We start from the raw sequence: 23,861 nt of genomic DNA, 5'->3' as shown, positions 1-23,861 counted from the left end.
TTTTTAATAATGCAAAATTCATCCCAATTTTGTTATTTATTGTTTTTTGTTTTGTATATCAATTGCTTTTTTTCTTCTTTCTAACCAAGCTTTTTCACAATTTGTATTCCAACCAGAAATGGAATTTCTTTTTCTTTTCTTGAGCTTAGAGAAACCAAAAATATTTTCACTTTTCTTCACTGGCAAATCTGTTACTTGTTTATTTAGTAAATCAATTGAGATATCAGTCAATATTTTTCTAGTTTAGATGCTATTTTGCTTTGCCAACTGGGCCATTTATTACTATTCTAAAACTTAGAAAATTGCATGGAAAGGAATCTATACCTGCTTTAAATTTGAAAAAATTCTTAATTTTTATTTAAGATTTAAGAACACAATTCTACTTCAATTGGATTTAAGCCATATTAAGATTTTTTTTCAAGTTAAGATGCATATTTATAAATCTTTACAAGTAAAATTGTTAGGAATGTGGATATACCAATTTGATGAGGCTAAGTTAGCATTGCTTTCTGCAAGTTAAAAATCAATACCCTATCCACTGTTTATTGTTTTTTTAGGAAAACCCTACCTTTAGTAACTATGTGTCAATACTTAAAGGAAACTCAATTAAAAACATTTATAAATTACTATGATAACTTGACAGACACTTTGTCAACATTAAAAAACTAATTCTCCTGGAAGCTTTTTTTTTATTCTTATAAAAAAGGTTCTACTTTGAGGACTATTCTTTGCCCAGGAGAAAATTTTCAGTATTTTTTGTTTTATTATTTTGGCACTTGTTTTTTTTTTGTCTTTTTCAATAGGAATCTGGCAGAAGTTTTCAAACTATTTAAGTCTCTAAAAAAAAAAAAAAAAAAAAAAAAAAAAAAAAAATGCTGGGTCTGTAGTGGCAAAATGATAATTGGTTATGATTTATCTAAGTTTTACAATCCTACTTTACCATATTATTACATCTAATTTTGCCTGCAAATAGTCTCCACATTTTGTTACAATTATCACTAATTATATTTTACAGCTAAGATCTTGCACCACACAGAGTTAACTTTAAGAAGGAAATTAAATTTTATCCAATTAATGTCTTTGTTAAAAAGAGGAAATTGTTTTACATCACTGTAAAAAAAAATCAAAAAAATCTGTAAAATTATTCTGCAATGTGAAAAAATATATTTTTCATATCAATATTTCAATGTAAAAGAAAACATTGAAAAATAGCTCTAAAATCTGCCTCTATAATACTACTACTACTACTAATAACTCACTGCAGCACCAAGCCGCCTGAGGCCAACACAGCTACGCACACTCCTCCTCCAACCTAATCTATTTAAAGCCTCCCTCTTTACACCCTCCCAGGAAGTTCCCATTTCTTTTAAATCTTTATTTATGACATCCTCCCAACCCAGACAAGGACGACCTGCTTTCCATGTAGCCCCAGACGGTTGGCCAAAAAGGACAATCTTTGGTAATCTGTCATCCTTCATCCGTAGAACGTGGCCTAGCCATCTCAACCTTTCTTTCATTATAGCCCCAGAAAGCGGGATTGAACCACACTTTTTGTACAACCTACTGTTTGAAATACGGTCAGTCAGCCGGGTACCCAGAACAATCCGTAGGCAATTTCTCTGGAAAACATCTAGTAAATTTTCATCTGCTTTTTGGAGTGTCCATGCTTCAGAGCCATATTTGACCACTGTCATCACTGTAGCTTCCAATATTCTAATCTTGGTTTGTAGGCTTATCTTTCTATTCTTCCAAACTTTTTTTAACTGTGAAAAAACACCCTGAGCTTTAGCTATTCTACTTTTAACATCTTCACTGCTCCCACCATCTTTACTAATAATACTACCAAGGTAACTGAAGCTCCCAACCTGATCAATCTTTTCGTTACCTAAGGTCACCTGTTCATCTTCACTTATTCCTAACCTTAGTGACTTAGTCTTCTTAACATTAATTTTCAAGCCTATTTTAGCACCCTGAACTTGTAAAACCTCTAAAAATTCATTCATTTTGCTCACACTTTCATCTAATATGCTTAAATCATCAGCATAATCTAAGTCCAGGAGCGTTCTTCCTCCCCATTTGATTCCATGGTCTCCAATTGCCTTTCCTGTGCTCCTTAAGACGAAGTCCATCAAAATGATCCATATAAAGGGGGATAGAACACAACCCTGCTTAACTCCTGATTTAATACAAAACCAGTTGCTAACCTCATTTCCTACCTTAACCGCAGCAGTATTATTCTCGTACATAGCGCAAATCACTTTAATGTATTTTTCTAGTATACCATATAATGATAAGACCTTTGTTAACGCTGTTCTATCAACAGAATCGAAAGCTTGCTCATAATCGATAAAACTAAGGACCAAAGGTGTTTGACAACGAAGGGACTTCTCAATTATTAACCTAAGAGTGAAAACATGGTCGACACATCCTCTACCTTTTCTAAAACCGCATTGTTCTTCCCTTAAAACTTTGTCTACAGCATGTCTCAGTCTAAAAAGTATCATATTACTCAGTAATTTGCTACCTACAGAGACCAGACTAATGCCTCGATAATTCCGACATTCACTCTTGTCACCTTTCTTATACAGTGGTTTAATTAAGGTTTTCCTAAAATCATTGGGTACTTCCCCTTTTTCAAAAATCATGTTCATAATCTTCAGTAGCTTATTCCTAACCTCAGAGCCACCATATTTAAGGAACTCATTAATCATACTATCAGCACCTGGGGCCTTATTATTTTTTAATCCTTCTAGTACTGTCGCTAATTCTTCCTCACTAAACAAATCTTCCTTCACATCCAAGGTATCACAAACTTTTTCATTTTCATCTATATCTTTTCCTGCAACTGTATCTCGGTTTAGCACATTCTCAAAATGTTCCACCCATCTTTCTTTAACTTTTTCCTTATCACTAATTGTGACCCCATTTCTATCTTTAACTGGGACTAGTCCGGATCGGCTACTCCCTTTCAATTTATTAACATGCCAGTATAATATTTTACTATTATGCCGTCTAGCCGCATCTTCCAGATCCTCAGCAATTTTATCCATCGCCTCCATTTCACATCTCCTTAGTTCATATTTTAATGCTTTCTCCACTTTCTTTACATTCCTTTTGTTTTCATACGACCTATCGCTCAGATAATTCTTATACAAACCCCTTCTACTCTCTATTAAACCTAAAGCTTTTTCACTAATATTCCTAGTTGCTGTCTTAGCACTCTTCCCTAGGACACCATCAGCAACTTCACAAATTGTTTTTCTGAAATTATTCCATCCATCTTCCACATTGTCAAATTTTAAACCCTCAAGTTTAGTACTCAACTATCACTTGTACATTCTTTAAAACACTGAATATAAAAAATCAAAATATAGCTGAGTGCAGATTTAAGGATTTTTCTTGTAGGTTAGGCCTATTGATGATAACAAGAAAGGAGCACATGTGGAGTTTGAAAATCTATGATTGCATTTTAAAATGAACCCCTAAAGCACTACTATGGTTGGACACATATCATTGATTTTTAGAGTAAATATTTTTAGTGTAGATGGATATTGGGAAATTTTGCTCAGGGAAATATGCCCTCCCACTTCATGGTTACCAATATACTCAGTCGGGAAACAGGTAAACTGGTGGTCTGAACAGTCATATTCTGAGTCCTATTATTCTGGGCCACATGTTCTGAAATCATATATTTTCTTACAGAATCTGAAGACCAGCAGAAAATAAGATTTCAAGTGGAATTGGAATTTGTTCAGTGCTTAGCTAATCCAAATTATTTGAATTGTGGGTATTTATTTTTTTTTTATCTTAATTTATACTCTATGGTATAGCAAGTCAAATTGTATCTCTGTTGTGTCATTGCTGACTGTCAGGATTCCAATGGTACCATTGTAATAGAGTGTAATTGTCATATTATGGATAAAAAATAAATGATAAATATCCATTTATCAGTTCAACAATGTAGTTTAAGTTCAGATAGTATATAATAAAAATTATTTCAATTGGAGATCAGCATCAAAAGCTGTATTCCTATTTTTTGTCATGGAGCTGATTAATTTGCTGTACAAATAGCTATATATATAAATTATAATTGATGTTATAAAACAATAGTACAGTATTATTTGTTCTTATTGCTTTTTTTTTGCTGTTTTTAATTATTTGTGGTATGTTTTTGGAAACTCTGGTCAAGCCTTATCAGTTATTTCTTAAAATATGCAATAATATAATTTCTTAAACATGGTGCACTGGATTCGGGATCCCTTGTCTGAGAGGACGCGGGTTCAAATCCTGGTGTACCTAAATCTTCAGTTGGGACGGGGTCAGTGGCGTGACTCTGTAAGCTTAGCCAGAGTTGACCCAGCTCTAAATGGGTACCTGGAGAAATCTGGGGAAGGTAAACAGGAAGGGTGTGCGAAAGCACAGGATGGCTGGCCCCCAACCCCCCATTCCACTTCCTGGCTGAAGGGCCAAGAAACGGAGATCAGCACCGCCAGTACAGACTGTAAAGTCTAATGCCGTATCCTTTACCTTTTTTTTCTTAAACATTAGTCTTAGGAAATTTCTTACTTTATTAGCTACCACTTAATCAAATGTCTGTTTGAATACTTTTTGTCCACCTTATTCTTTAAAGCTGAAAATATCACGAATATTGATGGTTCAATAATAGCTTATGTTGAATGGAGCAGAAGAAAAACATGAGTTCAACTTTTGGATTTGTTAGTGGAACTCTTTAGATAATAGGTGATGTCCTATAAAAAGCCAAACAAATTTATTTGGAAAATTTCTAAGTGGCAAGGCAATTTGACAAAGAAGGCTGGAGCCTCCAAATGAATCACATTTGATGGCTAATCTTTCCTCAGGAAAAAGGAGGACTTCACAGTGAATACATACAACCCTGAGGGGCCCTATGACCTTTAATTAACTCTTATGTAGTTTACTACATTTTTTAAAGGTTTGTCCTGGGTTTTGTGCCACAGTTTGTTGGCGTTGAAGATTGTGATGGTGTTGTTCTTCTACTTAATATTTCTTCCTACTTCACTTTCGTTTTTGATTCGCTCTGATTCTCACTCATGCTTGTATTGTAACAGCATAATTCTTCATTCTTTACTTTCATTTTTGACATGCTCTCATAATTGCTTTCTTGTGTCTGCTAAGTGCACAATTCTTTGTTCTTCACTTTCATTTTGACATGTTCTGATTCTTGCTCTTGCTTGCAATTTTCGCTGCTGCTTATCTTCTAACTGTATATATCTTTATCCTTGCTGTCACACTCTGTCTGACCCATATTTCTTTTTTCATTCATTCTGAAACCCATCCCCACATGTCTTGTAACTGCATATTTTATTGGTCTTTACTTTCATTTTTGACTTGTTGTGATTCTCACTGCTACCTATCTTTTAACCGCATATTTCTTTGTTCTTCTATTTCTTTTTTTTTGACACTTCTAATTGTTGTAAGTACCCTAATCACACATTTCTTTGTTTCTTCATTTTGGTTTATCATTACTTCAGATATTTTTTTTCAATGCCCTTTATCTTAGCTGGTCCTAGTATTTGTGTCAAATTTGATGGATGAGGTTGCTCATTTTCACCATGAATTTACATTTCTTAGGTCATTTTCTAGGTCTTGTCTCATTTAATGGTCCATCTTGTTCATTTTAAGCAATTGTTAATTTACGTTTTTGTCCTCTAGGTATTTTGAAACTGCTTAAAATGCCTTCTTTGTTCTTCAACCCTATTTTTTTTTCGTTTGTTCTGACCATTGTCGTCACATATCTTGTAACTGCATGTTATTTTGTTCTTCACTCTGATTTCTGCCTCGTTGTAATTGTCATTTCACAAGTATTCTAACCACTAATTTCTTTAATCTTCATTTTCCTTTATCATTACTTCAGATATTTATCATTATTTGAGAAAAAAATTATAATAATTTACGTTTTTGTCCTCTAGACATGATCAAACTGCTTTGAACGCATTCTTTGTTTCAATTTAATATTTGATTCGTTCTGATCCTTGTTGTCACATGTCTGGTAACCGCATATTTCTTTGTTCTTCACTTTCATTTTGACTCATTGTAACTGTCGGTTTTGCAAGTATTCTGACTGCAAATTTCTTTGTTCTTCATTTTCATTTATCATTGCTTCAAATACTTTTTCAATAATTTTTTCCCTTGCTGCTTGAATTGGTCTTGTCATATTTGATGGTCTAGGTTTCACAACCATACTCTCTCAAGACCAAACCTTCACAATCCATTCTTTTTTTTTTTCTTTTTTTTATATAAATGAAAATTATTTTCTAGTCTTGAGAATACATGAGGGTTGTCAGCCCTACTCATGATCTTGTCCTTGTATTCTTTTGGAGATTCTTTTGGTAGCAGGCTATAAAACTATCAACGTAACCCTCTTAATAATAGTTTTAATTAGCAGTTGATTTCTGTAACATTGTGCTTATACGAGTGTATATGCTGACAGATTACCTTGATAACAATTCGTCTTGGAAATGTGCTATCACCTATACATCGCTGGTTTAAGATTATCCACCAAATATGGTTGATTTTGATACTGATATTTCTAAGCTATATCCCCCTTCTCGCAGATATTTACTAGTTCTTTGCCACCGTATATGTCTGTTGTACTGACAGATAAAGATTTTACTTACATCCACAATTCAGGGTCCACTTCTAATTTAGATTTTCCTGTCATTAGCTAACGTCAAGTAGCGACTTGATCAGTAAATGCTTCCGATGATTTTCTGTTCAGTGATCATTCTCACCTTGAATTATCTTTATCGATCTTGTCAACCAGGGCTTTGGAGTCAGTCATAAGTTATGATCGACTTCAACTCGATACATTTTCAGTACACCGACTCTAACTCAGACTCCGAATCCTGTCTGAAACTTTTAGCAACATTGCTCTGACTCCGACGGGAAAACACATTGGTTTCATATTCCTTAGCAATAAGATTGCTTTGGCAATATCTTCTTTCGTACATGCCCGTAGATCAGATTCTATTAACTTCAGCGGTGAGAGGAGTCTTTCAAAACTGTATTGAGTGGGAGATAGTGTAGAATCAGTAGTGACTCCGACTCCGAACGGTCTTACAATATTTCTGCTACTCCGATTCCATTTGGAAAAATTTAATAAAATTTTGACTCCAGTGCCCGGTTGGCAACAAGAAGTAAACCTTTGACAGATAACTTCTCTTTTTTACGAAGAAGTCCTAATGTAAGGAACCTTAATCTTTTGAAGATTAAGGTTCCAGATCACATGGTATCATTTATGCCTAAAGGCAGTTCTGTTGATTTAGATTGCTGAGATAATGCACTATTTAAAATTGGCCCACTCTTTTTTAGTACCTGCAGTCATTGTTAGGAAAAGCACTCAGCAAAAAGGTTGGTCGGATTTTCCTCAGCTTAAAGAGGTGAAGCAGCGATATCGTTCCTTGTTTCATTTATGGTTAGGTTGTCACATGCCTCGTTCTGGATTAGTATTTAAACTCAATAAATTTACGAAATGTACATTTCGTAAGATTGCCGGAAAAAAAATACAAGCAGGTTGAAGGATGGATATTGTTTTGTCCGAAATAAAGCTCAACTTCTCTAGAAATAAGTTTGTAAATTTATTTGTTTGTATTCCATTGAACCAGAATAGATTAGCGTTTGTGATTGCCATGCTCATTTTTGTCAATTTTTTTTCAGCTGACTCAACATCTCTTGAGTCTTCTTTTTGTGGCATTCTTTATCCTACCATATCAAACATTACCATAGTAAGAATCTCGTTTACGTTCCACGTTCATCTGGAATCACCGATACAATTGCTGCCAACAAAAAAAAACTAGTGGTCCCGATGGGCTACAGGCACAACTTACCTTTTTGGCCACCTTTACCCGTTGTTCCTGGTGTATTTCAAAAATATGTGACGAAGGCCGTTTGTAAAGGTGCCGTGGCTTGGATTAGAAAGAAACGAACAAAGACTCTTCAGCTTGTAGTTCGTACGGGTCATTTGGTGTTCGATAATTAGCAAAGTCCTTTAAAAAAAATCTCTTCCCGCTTATTAATATGCGTTGCAATTTAAGTGACAATCAGTTTGGGTTCAGAAGTGACGTTAGAGTTCAAAATGGACATGCTGTTTTCCTTGACGTTATCGATCAGCACTGTTTGACCAAGAAAAATCTGTATGGGTGTGCCTTAGACATTTCCAAAGCTTTGACACTGTCCTTCATTCTCTTGCATTTTTCCTCTTCTTCATAATGGCGCTAACCCATTCATTTGTTTTTGTCTATGGCATGGGCATCAGGAATTTTATGTTAAGATGTGTTCTGGTGTTCATCTTACCGATCCTATTCCCGCAAAGATAGAGTTAAACAAAGTCGGGTTTTTAGTCGAGTTTTATGTAATAACACTAATCCGACAGGTACCAGAAATATTCCCCCTTTCTTGGTTGATCGGTTCATAGTTATCAGCCATCTTTCTTATGATGAAGATATAGTTTTGATAGCTAAAGATCTCGAATCACTTCAAACTGCTGTTAATGTTGTCCGTCTAGTCTTTCAGATATAGGTATTTCCTTTGAGGCTTTTAAAACCAAATCTATGGTATTTAATCCAAATTCTCAAGAAAACGAATCTCTCCTAGTCGGGTCGTCCTTAATTGCATGTATGGATACGTTGAATTATCTAAGACTACTTTTTCGTGCATTTGTGAAAAATAAGTGAACTCTTACTATTCAAGTTATCAAGGAAAAATTTAGAAATACTTATGGTATGCTTGCTAAAATGAAAGAACAGTTTGATAGGAATTGTCTAGGAAGGCTCTACAAAGCAATGTTTGTGCATCGTGTATTTTTTAGTACGCTGGTTAGGAAGTTTTTTTTTTTTTTGTTAACAAAACTGAACGCGTTATAATCAATTGGCAGTTTTCAGATATTATGAATTTTTTCTTAGCCCTCCCCTATATATACAAAGAAATAACTAAAATAGTTACAATACAAAGAAATAACATTTTTTTATATTGCTGGGAAAATAGATGATCTATCGATCAGATTACAAAAATGAAGGGAACGTATTGTTGATTGTCCTCTGAATTGTATCCGTTTTTATGGCACTTGGTATTAACCAAGTGCCATATAGCAATCGCAAATTCTGTCAGTCTGTCTGTCTGTCGGTCCCGGTTTTCCTGCTTTAGGTTTTGCTTCCAGGTAAGCTAGGACGAGGAAAGTTGGCAGGCGTATCAGGGACCGGACCAGATTAAATTTGAAGTGAGATTAAATCGTTTTCCCGATTTGACCATCTGGGGGGAGGGGGAGGGGGGGTCCGTTAATTCGGAACAAATAGAAAAAATGAAGTATTTTTAACTTACGAACGGTTGATCAGATCTTAATGAATTTTGATGTTTGAAGGATATCGTGTCCCAGAGCTGCTATTTTAAATCCCAACCGGATCTGGTGACATTGAGGGGGGGTAGTTGGGAGGGGGAAACCTAAAATCTTGGAAAACACTTAGAGTGGAGGGATCGGGATGAAACTTGGTGGGAAAAATAAGCACAAGTCCTAGATACATGATTGACATAACCGGAACAGATCAGCTCTCTTTGGGGTAGTTGGGGGGGTTAATTCTGAAAAATTAAAAAAAATGAGGTATTTTTAAATTACGAACGGGTGATCGGATCTCAATAAAATTTGATATTTAGAAGAATATCGGGTCTCAAAGGTCGTATTTTAAATCCCGACCGGATCTGGTGACATTGGGGGGAGTTTGGGAGGGGACCTAAAATCATGGAAAACGCTTAGATTGGAGGGATCGGGATGAAACTTGGTGGGAAAATTAAGCAGAAGTCTTAGATACGTGATTTATATAATTGGAACGGATCCGCTCTATTGGGGGGGGGATAATTCTGAAAAATTAGAAAAAATTACGTATTTTTAACTTACGAAGGAGTGATCGGATCTTCATGAAACTACATATTTAGAAGGGTCTCGTAACTTCGATCTCTTATTTTAAATCTCAACCGGATCCAGCGTCATTGGGGGGGGGGAGGTGAACCTTAGGAAATACTTAAAGCGGAGAAATGAGGTATTTGTAACTTACGAATGGGTGACCAGGTCTTAATTAAATTTGATATTTAGAAGGAATTCATGTCTCAGAGCTGTTATTTCAAATCCTGACCAGATCTTTTGACGTTGGGGTGAGTTGGAGGGATAAATCTTGGAAAACACTTGGAGTGGAGGAATTGGGAAGGAGCTTGGTGTATAGAATAAGCAAATGTCCTTGATACGTGATTGAAGTAACCGTAGTGAATTCGCTGTCTTTGGGGGAGTTGGGGGAGGCGTTCAGTGATTTGGCGAGTTTGGTGCTTCTGGACGTGCTAGGACGGTGAAAATCGGTAGGCGTGTCAGGGACCTGCACAAATTGACATGATAAAGTTATTTTCCCAGATTCGACCATCTGGGGGGTTAAAGCGAGAGGGAAAATTAAATAATTGAGGTATTTGAAACTTTTCGAGGGGAATTATGTGTATTGTAATTCTATTTTGAATTGTATTTTGTATTGTCTTCTGTTTAATATCAATAAACTTCTCTCTCACTCTCTTACGAGTGGGTGATCGGATCTTAATGAATTTTGATATTTAGAAGGACATCGTGACTCAGAGCTCTTATTTTAAATCCTAACCGGCATTAAGCCTCTGATTTTCCTTTTAAATCAGTCTATTGATTCTTAGAATTTTGTTAGAGGTCATACCATATGAGCTCTTGCCTCTTAGCTCTTCTTGCCTCGTCACAAGTGCCATATGAGCTCTTAGCTCTTGTTAAATAGTGCTGATTATTTTATGATTTCCTATTCTGTAACCTTTTTGAATGATACTTAAATTCCATTTTTATATTGGTTATGGTGTATTTTCTTTATTTCCTGCTCTAAAAGCATTTTTAGTGTTTTATACAAAGGGTAGAAATAAATTATTATTCTTGTATAAATTTAAGATTCAACTGGCTGCGAAGTCAGTATTTTATTTTTAAATCTCTTCATCGGATTCCTGACTAGAGTTTTGCCTCTGCAAAACTGGTTGGCAGAGCCGGCAAAAGTGTTGCGCCACCGAGCATGTAAGGATTAGTCCTTTATGAAAACGACTAAAGTTCTAAATATTTCGCCCGCTGCGAGAACTATATAAAACTACATTGGATTGATTCTTAAAGAAAAACAGACCTCCTTGGGTTACAGTTCAAACCAAACTTTCGCTAAAACTTCTTCCTTGAGAAGTTGTGACCCTTGAGGTAAATATAGCCAAGGTGCTTTTGCAGTGCTACACTGTCCTCAGACGTCTTTTTGCTGCAATCGAAATTATTTTTAAACAGTACCAGGTTGTTGAACTTAACCCAATTCTATTTCTGAAATTTAGCCTCTAGTCGAAAGATAAAGTAATATTGGCATGAAGCATTACTGGGTTTTAGTATTAAGCTGTTGAAAAAATTGTATATTAGACCAAGTAGAATACCTATAACAAGCGTCTTTGACACATAGTGGTTTGCTGGATCATCTTTATTAATCATATTACCTATAATGTTATTAATTCAAAGATCTAATTAATCTCTTTTATATACTCAAAACTGTTAGGTTTTATCCAGGAATGACGGTTGCAGCACCCAGCTGCCTGAGACCAAGACATGGCAAAACTGTGTTTTTCTTTTTTTTACCTTTTAGTTTGCCTAGGAATCTTAGTCCAGAAGTTTCCATGCATAGTTTTATCCATCATACTAACAAGTATAAATTAGCTAAAATGGTTCATTAATGGAATATGTGCTACTTGAAGTATTTGATAAACCATCTTATTTACCAGCTACTTATATTTCTCCGTAGATATTGGCCAGCAGGGATACTTGAAAGATCCAGCATTTGTAAACTACTTGAAGTATTTACAATATTGGAAAGAACCCCATTATGCCAAGTTTCTGAAGTAAGTTTTTTCTTTCTCCTCTTTGGCTGCTTTAGATATTATTTGCCTCTCTCTCTCTTTCTAAAAAACGTCGCCTTTTGAATAAATTTTTATAGCAGGAGACGCAATATGAACTTAATTATTCGTGCAATGATCAGAAGCTAAAGTAAATAGTTGATTTCCCTACTACAAAAGGTTGAACCAGTTTGGATTTTATTTGCACCAACCTTAAAACCTTTTATAATATTCCTACTACCCTTCCCCCCTCGGTGGTATTCAGCTATCATTTCATGCTACAATTGCTTGAAACCACTGTTAGTTTAAAAAAAAAATCACTCAGTTTCTGAATTTTCGTTCCGGCCAATAACAAGTCAATACGTTTTGATTTTGGATCTAGGATTACGTCTGAGAGTTGGGATGATGCTGGGTCGTGTCTAAATCTTAATTCAAAGGTTGGTTGGTTTAGAAAAAAATTAATGACAAATTACCAAAAATATGTTCCAGAAGCTATCAAGACGGTATGCTCCTCAGGTAAACCTTACATTAATGAAAAAATAAAAGGGCTAATCCGTTTGAAGCTAAAGCTTTTTCGAAATTGGAATGAAAGATGATGCCTTAGTCCTCCGTAAACAAATAAAGAAAGGAATACGTCGTGCTGTTTTTCGTTATAGTAAGAATGAATTAAATTCCTGAAAATAGAACAAACCAGAGCAATGGTTTAAGAAAGTGAAAGAAATTGGGGGTCGCTTGTGTAAAAACCTTGATTTTCATCTGGATGAACTGCCTGAACAGACAGCCAATGAGCTTAATAAACACCTAACTAACTTCTTGCAAACGTTCTCCCCGCTCTCGGAAAACCATTTAGTCTCTGAAATTCTAAAAGATAATGTCCCGAAAATTTTATCGAAGGAAATAATAGAAAAAATACAGGAACTGAAGAAAACTTGTATATGTCGTATTGATATCTCAATTGACATAATAAAAGCACTCTCTGATAAATTATCAACACCCGTTTTTAGTATTTTTAATGATATAATATGAAAAAAACTTCGTTTTCTTAAAGAGTTAAAGAGGCTGCGTCCCAAAGTCGAACCTTAAAACGTACAGGAATTAGGAGAGGCAGTTGGGGGGCTGCCGCCCCCCCAAACCCCCCGCCTTTAAAGACTCTTTTGTACAGGTTTTTTCTAACCCCCCGCTCTTGGCTTCGGAAAGGCCCTCTTTTAATTAACAAAAAATTGAAATGAATGAATAATGGAATAACTTCGAAAAATGTTAAACACAAGAGGACAGGAGAACCATTGCGCCGAAACTAGTAATTAGTAACAATAAAGTTGACCACTCCATTTACATTTTAACATAATTATTGAAACTGTTTCCCAGACACAGAGCACACAAGCTAAGAGCTGGTGGCGGGGACAAAAACCTGTTTTGTATTCTTTGTTAATTAAAAGAGGGCCTTTCCGAAGCCAAGAGCGGGGGGTTAGGGGGGTGGAAGCCCCCCACAACAAAAAAACCTGTACAAAAGAGTTTTTAAAAGCGGGGGGTTTGGGGGGCGGCAGCCCCCCAACTGCCTCTCCTAATTCCTGTACGTTTTAAGGTTCGACTTTGGGACGCAGCCTCTTTAACTCTTTAAGAAAACGAAGTTTTTTTCATATTATTTCTGTACGTTTTTCTACAATCCATGGTGGATGTAATTTAATAATTCCTGTACTCCTCGTACAGGAATTAGGAGAGGAAGTTGGGTGAAGCTTCAAAAACGGGCCTGTCCGGGATTTGAACCGGGACCTCCTGCACCCAAAGCAGGAATCATACCCCTAGACCAACAGGCCATGCAGTAAACATTAAATTATATTACATTTACGTCGATTCAAAGTTACGAAATGGGTTTTTCTAAGCTAGAAAATGGGGGGGTTAAGATTTTCCGACGAAACTTTCCAGGAAAATTACTCGGAGAATTCCGCGTCGAATGAGTCTTCGTACACCCAGATCCGATGTCGGCTGTGACCTGTAGGCGTGGCAGAAAAAAAAAGGGTTTCTGTCATTTTTCTCAAATAAAAATTTTACGGATTAAGACAGAATTTTTTGAAGCTTTCAGTCAGTCTCACCATGTCGAACTGATCATTTTGATGTACTTGAATGTTGAAATTCGTAACTTTTAACAACAAAAAACTTAACATGGGCTCTTATGGGGAAATGGGGTTTTTCTAAGCTAGAAAATCGGGGGGTTAAGATTTTCCGACGAAACTTTCAAGCAAAATTACTCGGAGAATTCCGCGTCGAATGAGTCTTCGTACACCCAGATCCGATGTCGGCTGTGACCTGTAGGCGTGGCGAAAAACAAAACAAAAGGAGAACATGAACATTAAGTGGCTATGCGTGGTTTCTGGAAAACAGGGAAGGAGCTATCGGATCGAGCTGAATTTCGCGGATAAGCTCCTGGGCCCTAGGGGACCTTAACTTGTGAATTTCAGCCCGATCGGACAACGTTAAAGGGGGGGTGGGGTTGGGGGGTCGAAAATTTCGGCCAGATTTTCCCCATGAAGGAAAAGTCGGAGGGGGATGAAATTTGGCAGGTTTCTTAGTTGGAGCTCGGGCTACGAAATGCATCCCTCCCCATCCCTCTGCGACCACTGGAACCGAAGATCGCTTAACATTGTCGTGGTTTGCCTCTTTAAAGAGACACGAGTGTGCGAGATTTATCGGCGAAATATTAAAAGCTCAATTATGACATTACTTGACGATGTCACACAGGAAGCTTCTTTGTTGAAGATGAAATTTAGTGCTAATAAATAATCAGTTATGACGTTAATTTTTCAAAATCGCCGCTTTCTTTCAGAAACCCAATTCCTCCCAAAATCTCTGTCACACGCATTAAACTACTTGGAGTGACACTTACTGCCGACTTGAAGTGGGATGCCCGTGTTTAAAATATTCTCGAATAAGCTTCCCCTTCGGTTTCCTTTCTAAAACTATTGATAAAGTTTTCTTGCCTCACTAAGGTTTTTCTCCAACTTTATTGTTCTTTTATTCGGCCAATACTGGAGCATGCTTCTTCAGTGAGGCATTTTGGTCTTTCTTCAGAGCTATCTATAAAATTGAAAATGTCCAAACACGAACACTTAGAATCATAAATGGTGAAGGGAAAGTTCCGTATCATTATTTACTGGATAAGTTAAAGCTCGCCACGTTGGCAGAGAGAAGGAACCTCCTATGCCTTAGTTTCGGTATTGAGACCCGTCTATTCCCCTATTACGTTCCATCATCCCCTATTTCTTTAGGGGGGATGCATAATAGATTGCTTCGGTAAACTTGCAAACAAAGAAATACCCACAGTTTAAAGGGAACCTCGACAATTATGTGTCGTAGGTAGGTAATGGAAATGGTCGTAAATTTAATATAAAATATGGTGAGGGTTTTAGTTCTAATAAATCTATTGGAATTAAAATGGTATAAAAATATTGATACAAAAAATAGTAAGTTATAAAAAAAAACCTGCCATAAAAAAATAAATAAAAAGCTGATCACAATCTGTAAAAAAAACATGATTTTTAATATTTTCTGCCTTTTTTTTTCTTTGCACTTCTGACTGCTATAACGAGTGAGTTAAGCTTTTTATTGTAAAAAAAAATTGGTCTTGAACCATCTTTTGGGGTCATGAACTCTTTGGTACAATTTGTATAAGTCAAACCATTTAGCATATCACCTAACTTTGTGGTATCGCTTACAAACTATAATAGTAATTAAGAGTAGGAAATGAGGATAAATATACAACTTGTATGATCATAAAAGATATATCAAACATCAAATACTAGTTCTTTTAGGGGTGTAAAAAAAAAATAGAACGAAGAGATAGAAATGCATAGAAGACATTTAAAACGAGGGGTTAAAGTATAGGCAATAAAGCATTAACTAATCTCTTTTGTTTTTAAAAAATAGTGTTTTAATAAACAGTGTCAACTTCGACGAAATCTCTAAAATTTACTAATCAAAATTTAACTTTTCATAATAACGTAGTGTATCTTTTCGCTTTTTGAAGTTCGATATATTTCGCTTAAAATATAGAATTCACAATCTTATAAGAAAAAGTCTATTTGCGTATTTCCACAACCGCCATATTTATTTATTACACGATCGATGTCTACTTCAATATGTCGGTGAACGTTTTTAATGGCTAGTCCTGTCACTTTAGGGCTCTTCGTTAGTATTTCCTCTTCTATTCATCCTAAAATATTCGAATAAAGACCAAAATAGTCAGAAAAATATGCACTCTAATAAAGATACATGTAGGCATGTGCTTCAAACTAAGTATATGAGTCGAAATACTCCTTAAAAAACAAATAATTATGTGTTTGTTATTTTTGTATTTAACAGGTATAGATTGGTGATTTAAATTCTCAGGGTTTCAAGCTCTGGTAGATTTCTAATTGATTTTTTCTTTTAATCTTGAGATTTTCAGATATTCAATTCTAAGTTTACATCTCGATATGTCTGTTGAGCACAAAAATAAAAATTTGAAATTTGACTCAGATTTAGCATTAAGTGAGAGAATTGTCCTGTAAAAATTTTGATTTATAAACAACTAATCGTGGAAATTTGATTGGATGGCATGTATCCAAATAAGTATAAAAATCCTCAGCGCTATATATAGCAGTTTAGACAATTTCATGGACAAAGAAATGCAACTCCTATACAAAAATATAACTGTATGTTTTGACTGAGTTGGCATTGAGAAGGTGAGAAATTCTGAATTAATATTGCAGTTGCATTCCCTTGTCGCGGTTAACTCAAGTTGTGTGAATTTCCACTTTTTATCAGCATTTTATTAGTAAATGTTTGAAAAATAATTGATGCCGTTCTACTGATTCAAACTGAAAATTCCGAGACCCGTTTATACCAGCTACATGAAAAAAAAAAGAATAAACACATTGTCTTCTTTTATAGACATTTTTGCGAAAATCTATTCTTCTTTAATGATTACTCTGAGCGTTGGATGAGTATTTCAACTCATATACTTAGTTTTAAGTATATGCTTATACGAACCTTTATTAAAGTTCTAAAGAGTTTTGCCTTCATTTTAATGTCTTAGGATGAACAGAGGAGGTGATATGTCTTATAATGTAGAGCTATAATTAGATAAAAACAGGCAGTAAAGTGGCCACCGTTTGCTCACCAAAATCCTAAGCTTAAATTAATAATTGTTGCTCATCTCATACATTTACTTTCTATTATACAAGTCAACATGTTGACTTGTGACCCTAATGACCCTAAAAAACAACAATGCTGTAAAAACCACCCCGCTTCGCCAAAAAAGCAAACCCTCCACCCCCCCCCCCCCCCAAAAAAAAAAAAACAGACAGCCAAAAAAGTAGTGATATAAATTTCTTCACCTCAGTGCCATAGCAAGACTCGAAAACAAATTTTTGACGATAAAAAGAAGTAAATATTTTGCTTTTCAGCCCCGTTGTGACAGGACAATCTTTAAATTTCTCCTCCTTGTTATGACGAAATGAAGATTTTCGCCTCCTAGTTGGCTTTTGTGGTAATACGGACAGATTTCCTTGATAAACCCAAATTTAATTAAATACTTTTTGACGGTATGCGTCATTAGTAAAATCTAACAGAGACCGCACGAAGTAACTGAAACCTTGTTTCAAACTTGTTTGCAAAAAGAAATAGTCATAATAACTAAAAACTTATTAAAAACTCAGCTATTAAAAACCAATTAAAAAAAGTAACCGTCCCAAACCAAAGCAAGCGGTCCCAACCATGAATCCACCACTACCTCAGGGGGGAAGCACCCCCTGGATCCACCACAGCTACAGACCGTCCGTATAAAATCCCAAAATTGACTCCCATCCCTGCAAAACACAAAATATATCGCAAGTGATTTATTTTATGTTTTGTTGAATCGTACAATAGCCAGGAAAACTAGTCATTAATTTATTTGTTTTTCTTTTTTACTTTTATTTAAGTTTTGACTCATTTTATTTATGTATTTTTTACAAATGGATTATGTTTGACGTGAACGTTAAATTCTTTCTATATCTTTTATGTGTACTAATGCTGTTTGTGACGCAAAATTCACATTCGGCAACCATGTTGTGAAATAAATTCTTAGATTAAATTGTACTCTATTCTAAATCAGCAACTTTATTCAGATGAATATTTGCGCTTTCCTTTTGCATTTTCAATTTTTTTTTGTGGGTAGGTATTCTTTTTTGGTTTTATTTGTTAGAAGATACAGTAATATTTTTTAAGCTAAATAAATTTATCACAATCCCTTAAGAGCCGATTTTTTTTCTTTTTTAAGTTTCACAAAACAGTAATCGAACAATTAAAAAGGGATAAAAAATGTCACAACGTCAAATAAGGGAAGAACGACATAAAACAAAAATTCACTCGGACATCGAAAAAACAATAATAAAAGAGACCACGGAGTTAAAAAGAAAGTAATTACATGTGACAACCTAAATGATAATACAACTGACATAATTATTTTTTTAAATGATGAATCTAGGAAGAGAACAAAAAATGGTAAAACTATTGAGATAGGTTCTTAAACTTTTTGCTTCTGCTTTTTATGTTTTGCTGTTGTTAACTTCTTTAAGCAAGTTACTTGGTGTGGAAATCAAAGTGCTAGCCCCTTATTTACTAAATCAAACTTGCTGATTAGCATAGAGCGTAGTGGGTTCCTCGCATGGTAGGTAGGTAGGTAGGTAAGTTTTATTTTATCCACAATACAAACATAAATAAAAAAATGACAACACTAATAAATTGTTGCAGCAAAAAGAAAGTCCTAAGGACTTGTGCTGCAATTTCATATTATGATTTACATCTTATAAATAAATATCTAAACATAACATCTCATGATTAACCACCTAGCCTATCTTATATATAAAAAATAACAACACATACACATGAACAAAATACAACAAAATAATCATATTAAATATCATTTACCGGTATTCAGTCCCCACCCCACATCAATAATATATCTGAATATCCACCCCACATGCATACGTTATATATCCACCCCACATGCATACGTTATATCTGATATTTGGAGTGAAATATAACTAATTTCCTTATAAATGCAATTTTTGAGTCACGTTGAATGATGCAAAGCATAGCTTTTAAGGCGTATGGCTAAAGGATAACCCTTATTTTTTCTTGAATCGAAGAAATAGCTGGTATTGTGCCAACTTCCTTGTTTATTGCATTTTTTTTTTCTATTAACCTTTAAATTAACGTATTCAGAATTTTTTTCCCCTCTTCCTATTTTATTATTTATAATCAATATAAAAAGAACGTTTTAGTTTTTTGCTTCTTATAAAAACTGATGGTTTTTTTTTTAGATACAAGGTGTTCATGCGAGGACCAAGATATATTACAAATGCGCGGACTAACATTTTTAGCAAATAGCATCTATAACTGGCCTTACCAATGGTTTAATAGGGGGCTTGAAATACATAATAATCCTTTCTTTTATCTTCTAAAAAAAACTTGAGAGTAGTTTAGCAGACTAGGGAAGGGTCTTAAGTATCCAAGGGTATAGAATATTCTGAGCTGTAATGTAATGGCACTTATAATGTTTCTATAACTAATTTTTCTATTGTTTTTGAGTTTACACCCTTCTACCCCTTTCAGGCCATCCCAAAAGGCTAAATCCATTATTACAAAATTCGGACTTAGTCAAAACTATGCTAAATTGAAAGGTTTTTATTTGGAAATACTTGTTAACATAAAATTCACATTAACCCAATGCCAATCCCTAGGAAGTGACCACATTCACCTAGTCAGTCTGATATAAACTAAGTCTGTAAAAGATAGAGCTCACGGGCATGAGTTGCCCGGACTATTTAGATTCCCCCGACTTGAAGTTAAACTTGATAATTCTTCACAAGAAATGCATCTGAGGTATCATAAGAATGAAGTGGCTGATATTCGTGCTCGTGTTTCATTTTCAACAATAAAAAGCAGTTGTTAGTTCAGATGCTCAAGTCTTTTCTTTTCCATAAAAAACAGGTTGAAAGAAAAGCCGTTGAGATATACAGAAAACATTTGCTAAATATATTTTTATGTTTTATGTCTTAAAGGTTCACTGATAACCCGCGTATTAAATTTTCAGGTAATAGTAGTTGTTTACTGACACATAGTTGAAGCTTTGTTCAATGATTCTTAGTAAATTCCCCTTGAATATTTTCTGCGGGGTGAATAGTGGCTCATTAACGTGTATTGTGGTGTTGATTATTGACCCCGACCCCCCCCCCCCCTATCGCACTTCCTAGCTGAAGGGCCATGACACGGAGATCAGCACCGCCGATTTGGACCTTAACGGTCTAGTCCCGTCTTACTTGCTTTTTTTTTGCATCAACATTTAAGACAGCTGCCAAACGTGACGAGAGGTAACAACACTCATCCTGACTGTGCCTTTCGGAAGTTCGGTGTCAATCTGATCGTTATTAGAGAAAAGAGTGACCCTTGAAATTCAGGTCATGTAGACCTCTACCAAAACGTGCTGTTGGATTTCACCCAATACTAGTCAAAACTAATAATGTTTATCATGATTATGCTTTTTGTAGTCAGGCCTAGCCAATTAGTTCAGTTATGGGTTCCACCGTCTGTTCTTATTCCGCCTTCTGTAAAAGAATTCCCATATTGTAGTCAGCCGCAAACATCTAAAGGGCTTATTGGATCTGGTAATTTTAGTGTAGTATGGATTAGCATCTAGGTTTCTAGTTGTGTCTTTAGAAAGTTGCAGTTCAGTTGGTCTTTGGGGGGGGGAATAAAGATCAAACCTAGCTTGAAGCACAAATGAAACTGAAAATGAAGTGTGAATGCTTGTCTTGGTTAAGTGGAAAAGGTGCATAACCTTATATATCTTTAAAATTATGTAAAAAATCGAAAATTGAATCTTGATGAATTTAGACCTCTATACAAAGTTATGTAGTTTCTTGTAATATCGGTTAGCAAATAAGAACAAATTGTGGTAAAAAAATCAGCAAAAAAATAAGCTTAAAACATGTGGCACCTTACAGCTTAAAAAAGTGACAGCTTCCTTTGAAGATGAAGTTGTCTTTTGGAATTAACACATTACTTATGTTAGCATTTTTTTACGGACGAAAATACTGTCACATTTAAATAATTAGTTTGACTTATTTGTTTTCTCTATTCAGCATGGCTACATTGGCGAAAGTGTGGTACCGCCCTTAAAAGTTCTTAATCAAACAAACAAAACAAACAAAATCTTACAAACAAACAAACAAAAATAGCGGTTATCAGGTATGAATAGACCTAAGATGAGTTCATGTCTCCAAGGGATGAAAATGGTTCTTAATTTATTCCGTATTTTAAATAATATAAGATTTAAGCATTTTTGTGTTAAGATGTAGGGCTATTAAATTCCGTTCAACTATTTGAAATGTTATATTTTAATTAACCACTTGCCTTAATCAATGTTGTTGATATTTTATTAATTTTACTTCAGTTACTATTGTTATTAATATTTCAATGTATATCTTGTAGGTATCCCATGTGCTTGTCCCTACTTGATCTCCTTCAGCACGAATCATTTCGGAAGCAAATAGTTCATGCTCATCAAGCAAAATTCATTGACGATCAACAAGTGCTTCTGTGGCAACACTATACCCGACGCAGGACCCGTCTGCTTCAAGCTCAACAAGAAAAAACAATTCAAAATTTGGGAGAAAGACAACCACAACAAGAGGGAGAAACTAGCTCAAGTCAAATGAATGGTGTTTTGAAACCTTCTCAGTAATGTATGTAAGAGACTATTTTTTAGGGGAAAAGTTTCTGATTTTGTTGCTATTCAAGCAAGGCCATATCCAAGATTATTGCTCTGAAGAAGAGTGTTTTTTGGGAGTAGGGTGGGAGGGGGAGGATGCAAAATAAAACTTATAAAACGCATAAAAAATTTACTATATGAATTTTTGTTACTTTTTTATGAGTCATAATTATTTTTGAAGTGGGTAGGTAATCCCCCTCCCCTGGACACTGCCTTGTGTTCAAGGGAAAAATAGCTTTCGTTAACTTTTTATGCTGCTTAGTCCACAAGAACTTCATTGTATTTAGCGAAAACTATTGTATGGCAATACTGGTAAAAAATGAACTACATACATCCACTGTGAGGGCTACTGTTGCTAACAATTACTAGCGACATTTAGCGGCTAGTCTCTCCAAATTATTGACAATGGGAAATACTAGCTTTTGTATCTTATAAATAATAATCTTTGATATCACATTAGTTAAGGTCCAAATTTATACATTATTAATTAATAATTCATAGATAACAGTGACGTCAATTGGGGGAGGTATATGCCTTCTACCCGAATTTTTGGTCTCCCTCCTCTTAAGTTCTGAAAAATGCCCCTTTTGATATCTTTATTCATTTTTTGGTATTTTCTCTGTATAAATTAAAAAAATCGTCTTCCCCCCTAGTTTTTGCCCCCCCCCCCCCCGTCCTCAATTGTCGTGAATTAATTCCACTGCTAATCTAGACAACAGAATTGATTGTTTAAAAGAGCTTGTTGCAAACTATTTTAGTAATGCCAAGTATTATTGTAAGATTGACACGGCAGTCAGAAACTTTCTGATGGCCGGAAAGTAAACCAACTAATGGCTCATAAACTATTGCACTCCCTTTTATCCTTAAAGGCTTAGAGGAAGGTTGTTTGTTTGTTATGAAACACAATTACTTTGGTTTTTGCAACAGAAATAGGCAGTTTAAAAGTTTCTGAAAACGAGGCAAACATCATCGATGTCTTCCTAAATGGTGTGCTTGAGTAAAATTATATTCTTATGTCTATTCCATGCCAGAAGACAATTAGCAAATTTTCCATCTTTTGGCTGAGTCCCAAGTCTTAGTTCAGGCATATACAGAGTAGATAAAGGAGAACTGATGACAGTTCCTTGTGGGAGACCCTCTTCAATACGTTTTCTTACAGACAGTGTTTAATTAATCTGTACTTGAAAAGAACGAATACATGATAAATCCTCTATAATATTGATCATCACAGCTGGGAAATCTTACTCATTCATAACCTCTACTAACTTGTGTTTGACATTTCTATATGCATTTCTCCAATCAAACAGTACAGCAATTCCTGATTCACCTTTCTATGATGCATCTGCCATATCTGTTTCTGTTCTAGTTATGTTGTCCATTGCATTATGACCCTTTCTAAAGCATGTCTGGGATCGGGGAATTATTTGATTGACTTCTGTAAACGATTCAAATCTTACGCTCAAATATTTTGCCCATTATAGGGAGAACTGATATTGATCTATATGATCTTGGGTTATCAGGTTGTTTTCCAGGTTTGAGGATTGTGTGAATAAGCGCAATTTTCCAGGAATTTTAGCTAAAAATAATACATTTGGGATGCTTAGGGAACACTTTCTTGGACGAAAAAGTTGGTAACTCTTGCCAAAAACTGCTTCTCAGTTTAATATTACCAACATTCAAAGTCCACTGATATGAGGTGTATAGATGGCACCCACCTCAATTTATAGAACGATTTTTCTATAATATATATAAAGCAGTTTAATGCAAAGATTTTTTTTTAGAAAAACGAGCTATTTGGCTTGAAGTGAACTTACTGCGCTAGGTTTAAAATGAAAATATACGGATATATTAATAGTGAGTGAAAAACAGGACATTGAAATATAACTTAAAAATGTGAAAATATTTCGCTGAAAAAAAATCAATTTCTGTCAAATCAGTTAATTTTAACAAATTGGAAGTTGGCCCTACTGCAAAGTCTATCCTATTGTTTATAAATTTATAACAGTAAAATCAAATTCAGTAATTTCACGTAAAATCAAATTCAGTAATTGCGCGTAAAAACACCTCCTCCCATTTGATCTGTCATCAGTGGTCCAGTATATTACCTTTAACATTACCTAATAACAATACCTAA

At 35.0% G+C, this 23,861-nt stretch overlaps 1 protein-coding gene and 1 non-coding gene across 4 annotated transcripts in view; one reads left to right on the top strand and one right to left on the bottom strand.

The window, feature by feature from the left end:
• The window catches only part of LOC136026205 (mediator of RNA polymerase II transcription subunit 31-A-like), a 31,989-nt gene that overhangs the window by 1,357 nt on the left and 6,771 nt on the right, over positions 1-23,861 (top strand). The window contains exons 2-4 of one of the 3 annotated variants that reach the window (XM_065702535.1): positions 3,703-3,783; positions 11,847-11,943; positions 21,448-21,701. In XM_065702535.1, coding sequence (XP_065558607.1) covers positions 3,703-3,783; positions 11,847-11,943; positions 21,448-21,700 — 431 coding nt within the window. In that variant the 3' untranslated portion in view covers position 21,701. Of the gene's footprint in view, positions 1-3,702; positions 3,784-11,846; positions 11,944-21,447; positions 21,702-23,861 lie in introns of those variants that run through there. The other 2 variants (XM_065702536.1, XM_065702534.1) reach the window with 2 other exon arrangements.
• Positions 13,681-13,751, bottom strand: Trnap-ugg (transfer RNA proline (anticodon UGG)). The gene has a single exon. It is a non-coding gene; the product is annotated as a tRNA-Pro (tRNA).

This window comes from Artemia franciscana, chromosome 4 (genome assembly GCF_032884065.1).
Source record: "Artemia franciscana chromosome 4, ASM3288406v1, whole genome shotgun sequence".
Classification (NCBI taxonomy): domain Eukaryota; kingdom Metazoa; phylum Arthropoda; class Branchiopoda; order Anostraca; family Artemiidae; genus Artemia; species Artemia franciscana.
The sequence above is the reverse complement of the archived record's forward strand: the minus strand, read 5'-3'. Positions and strand labels throughout refer to the sequence as shown.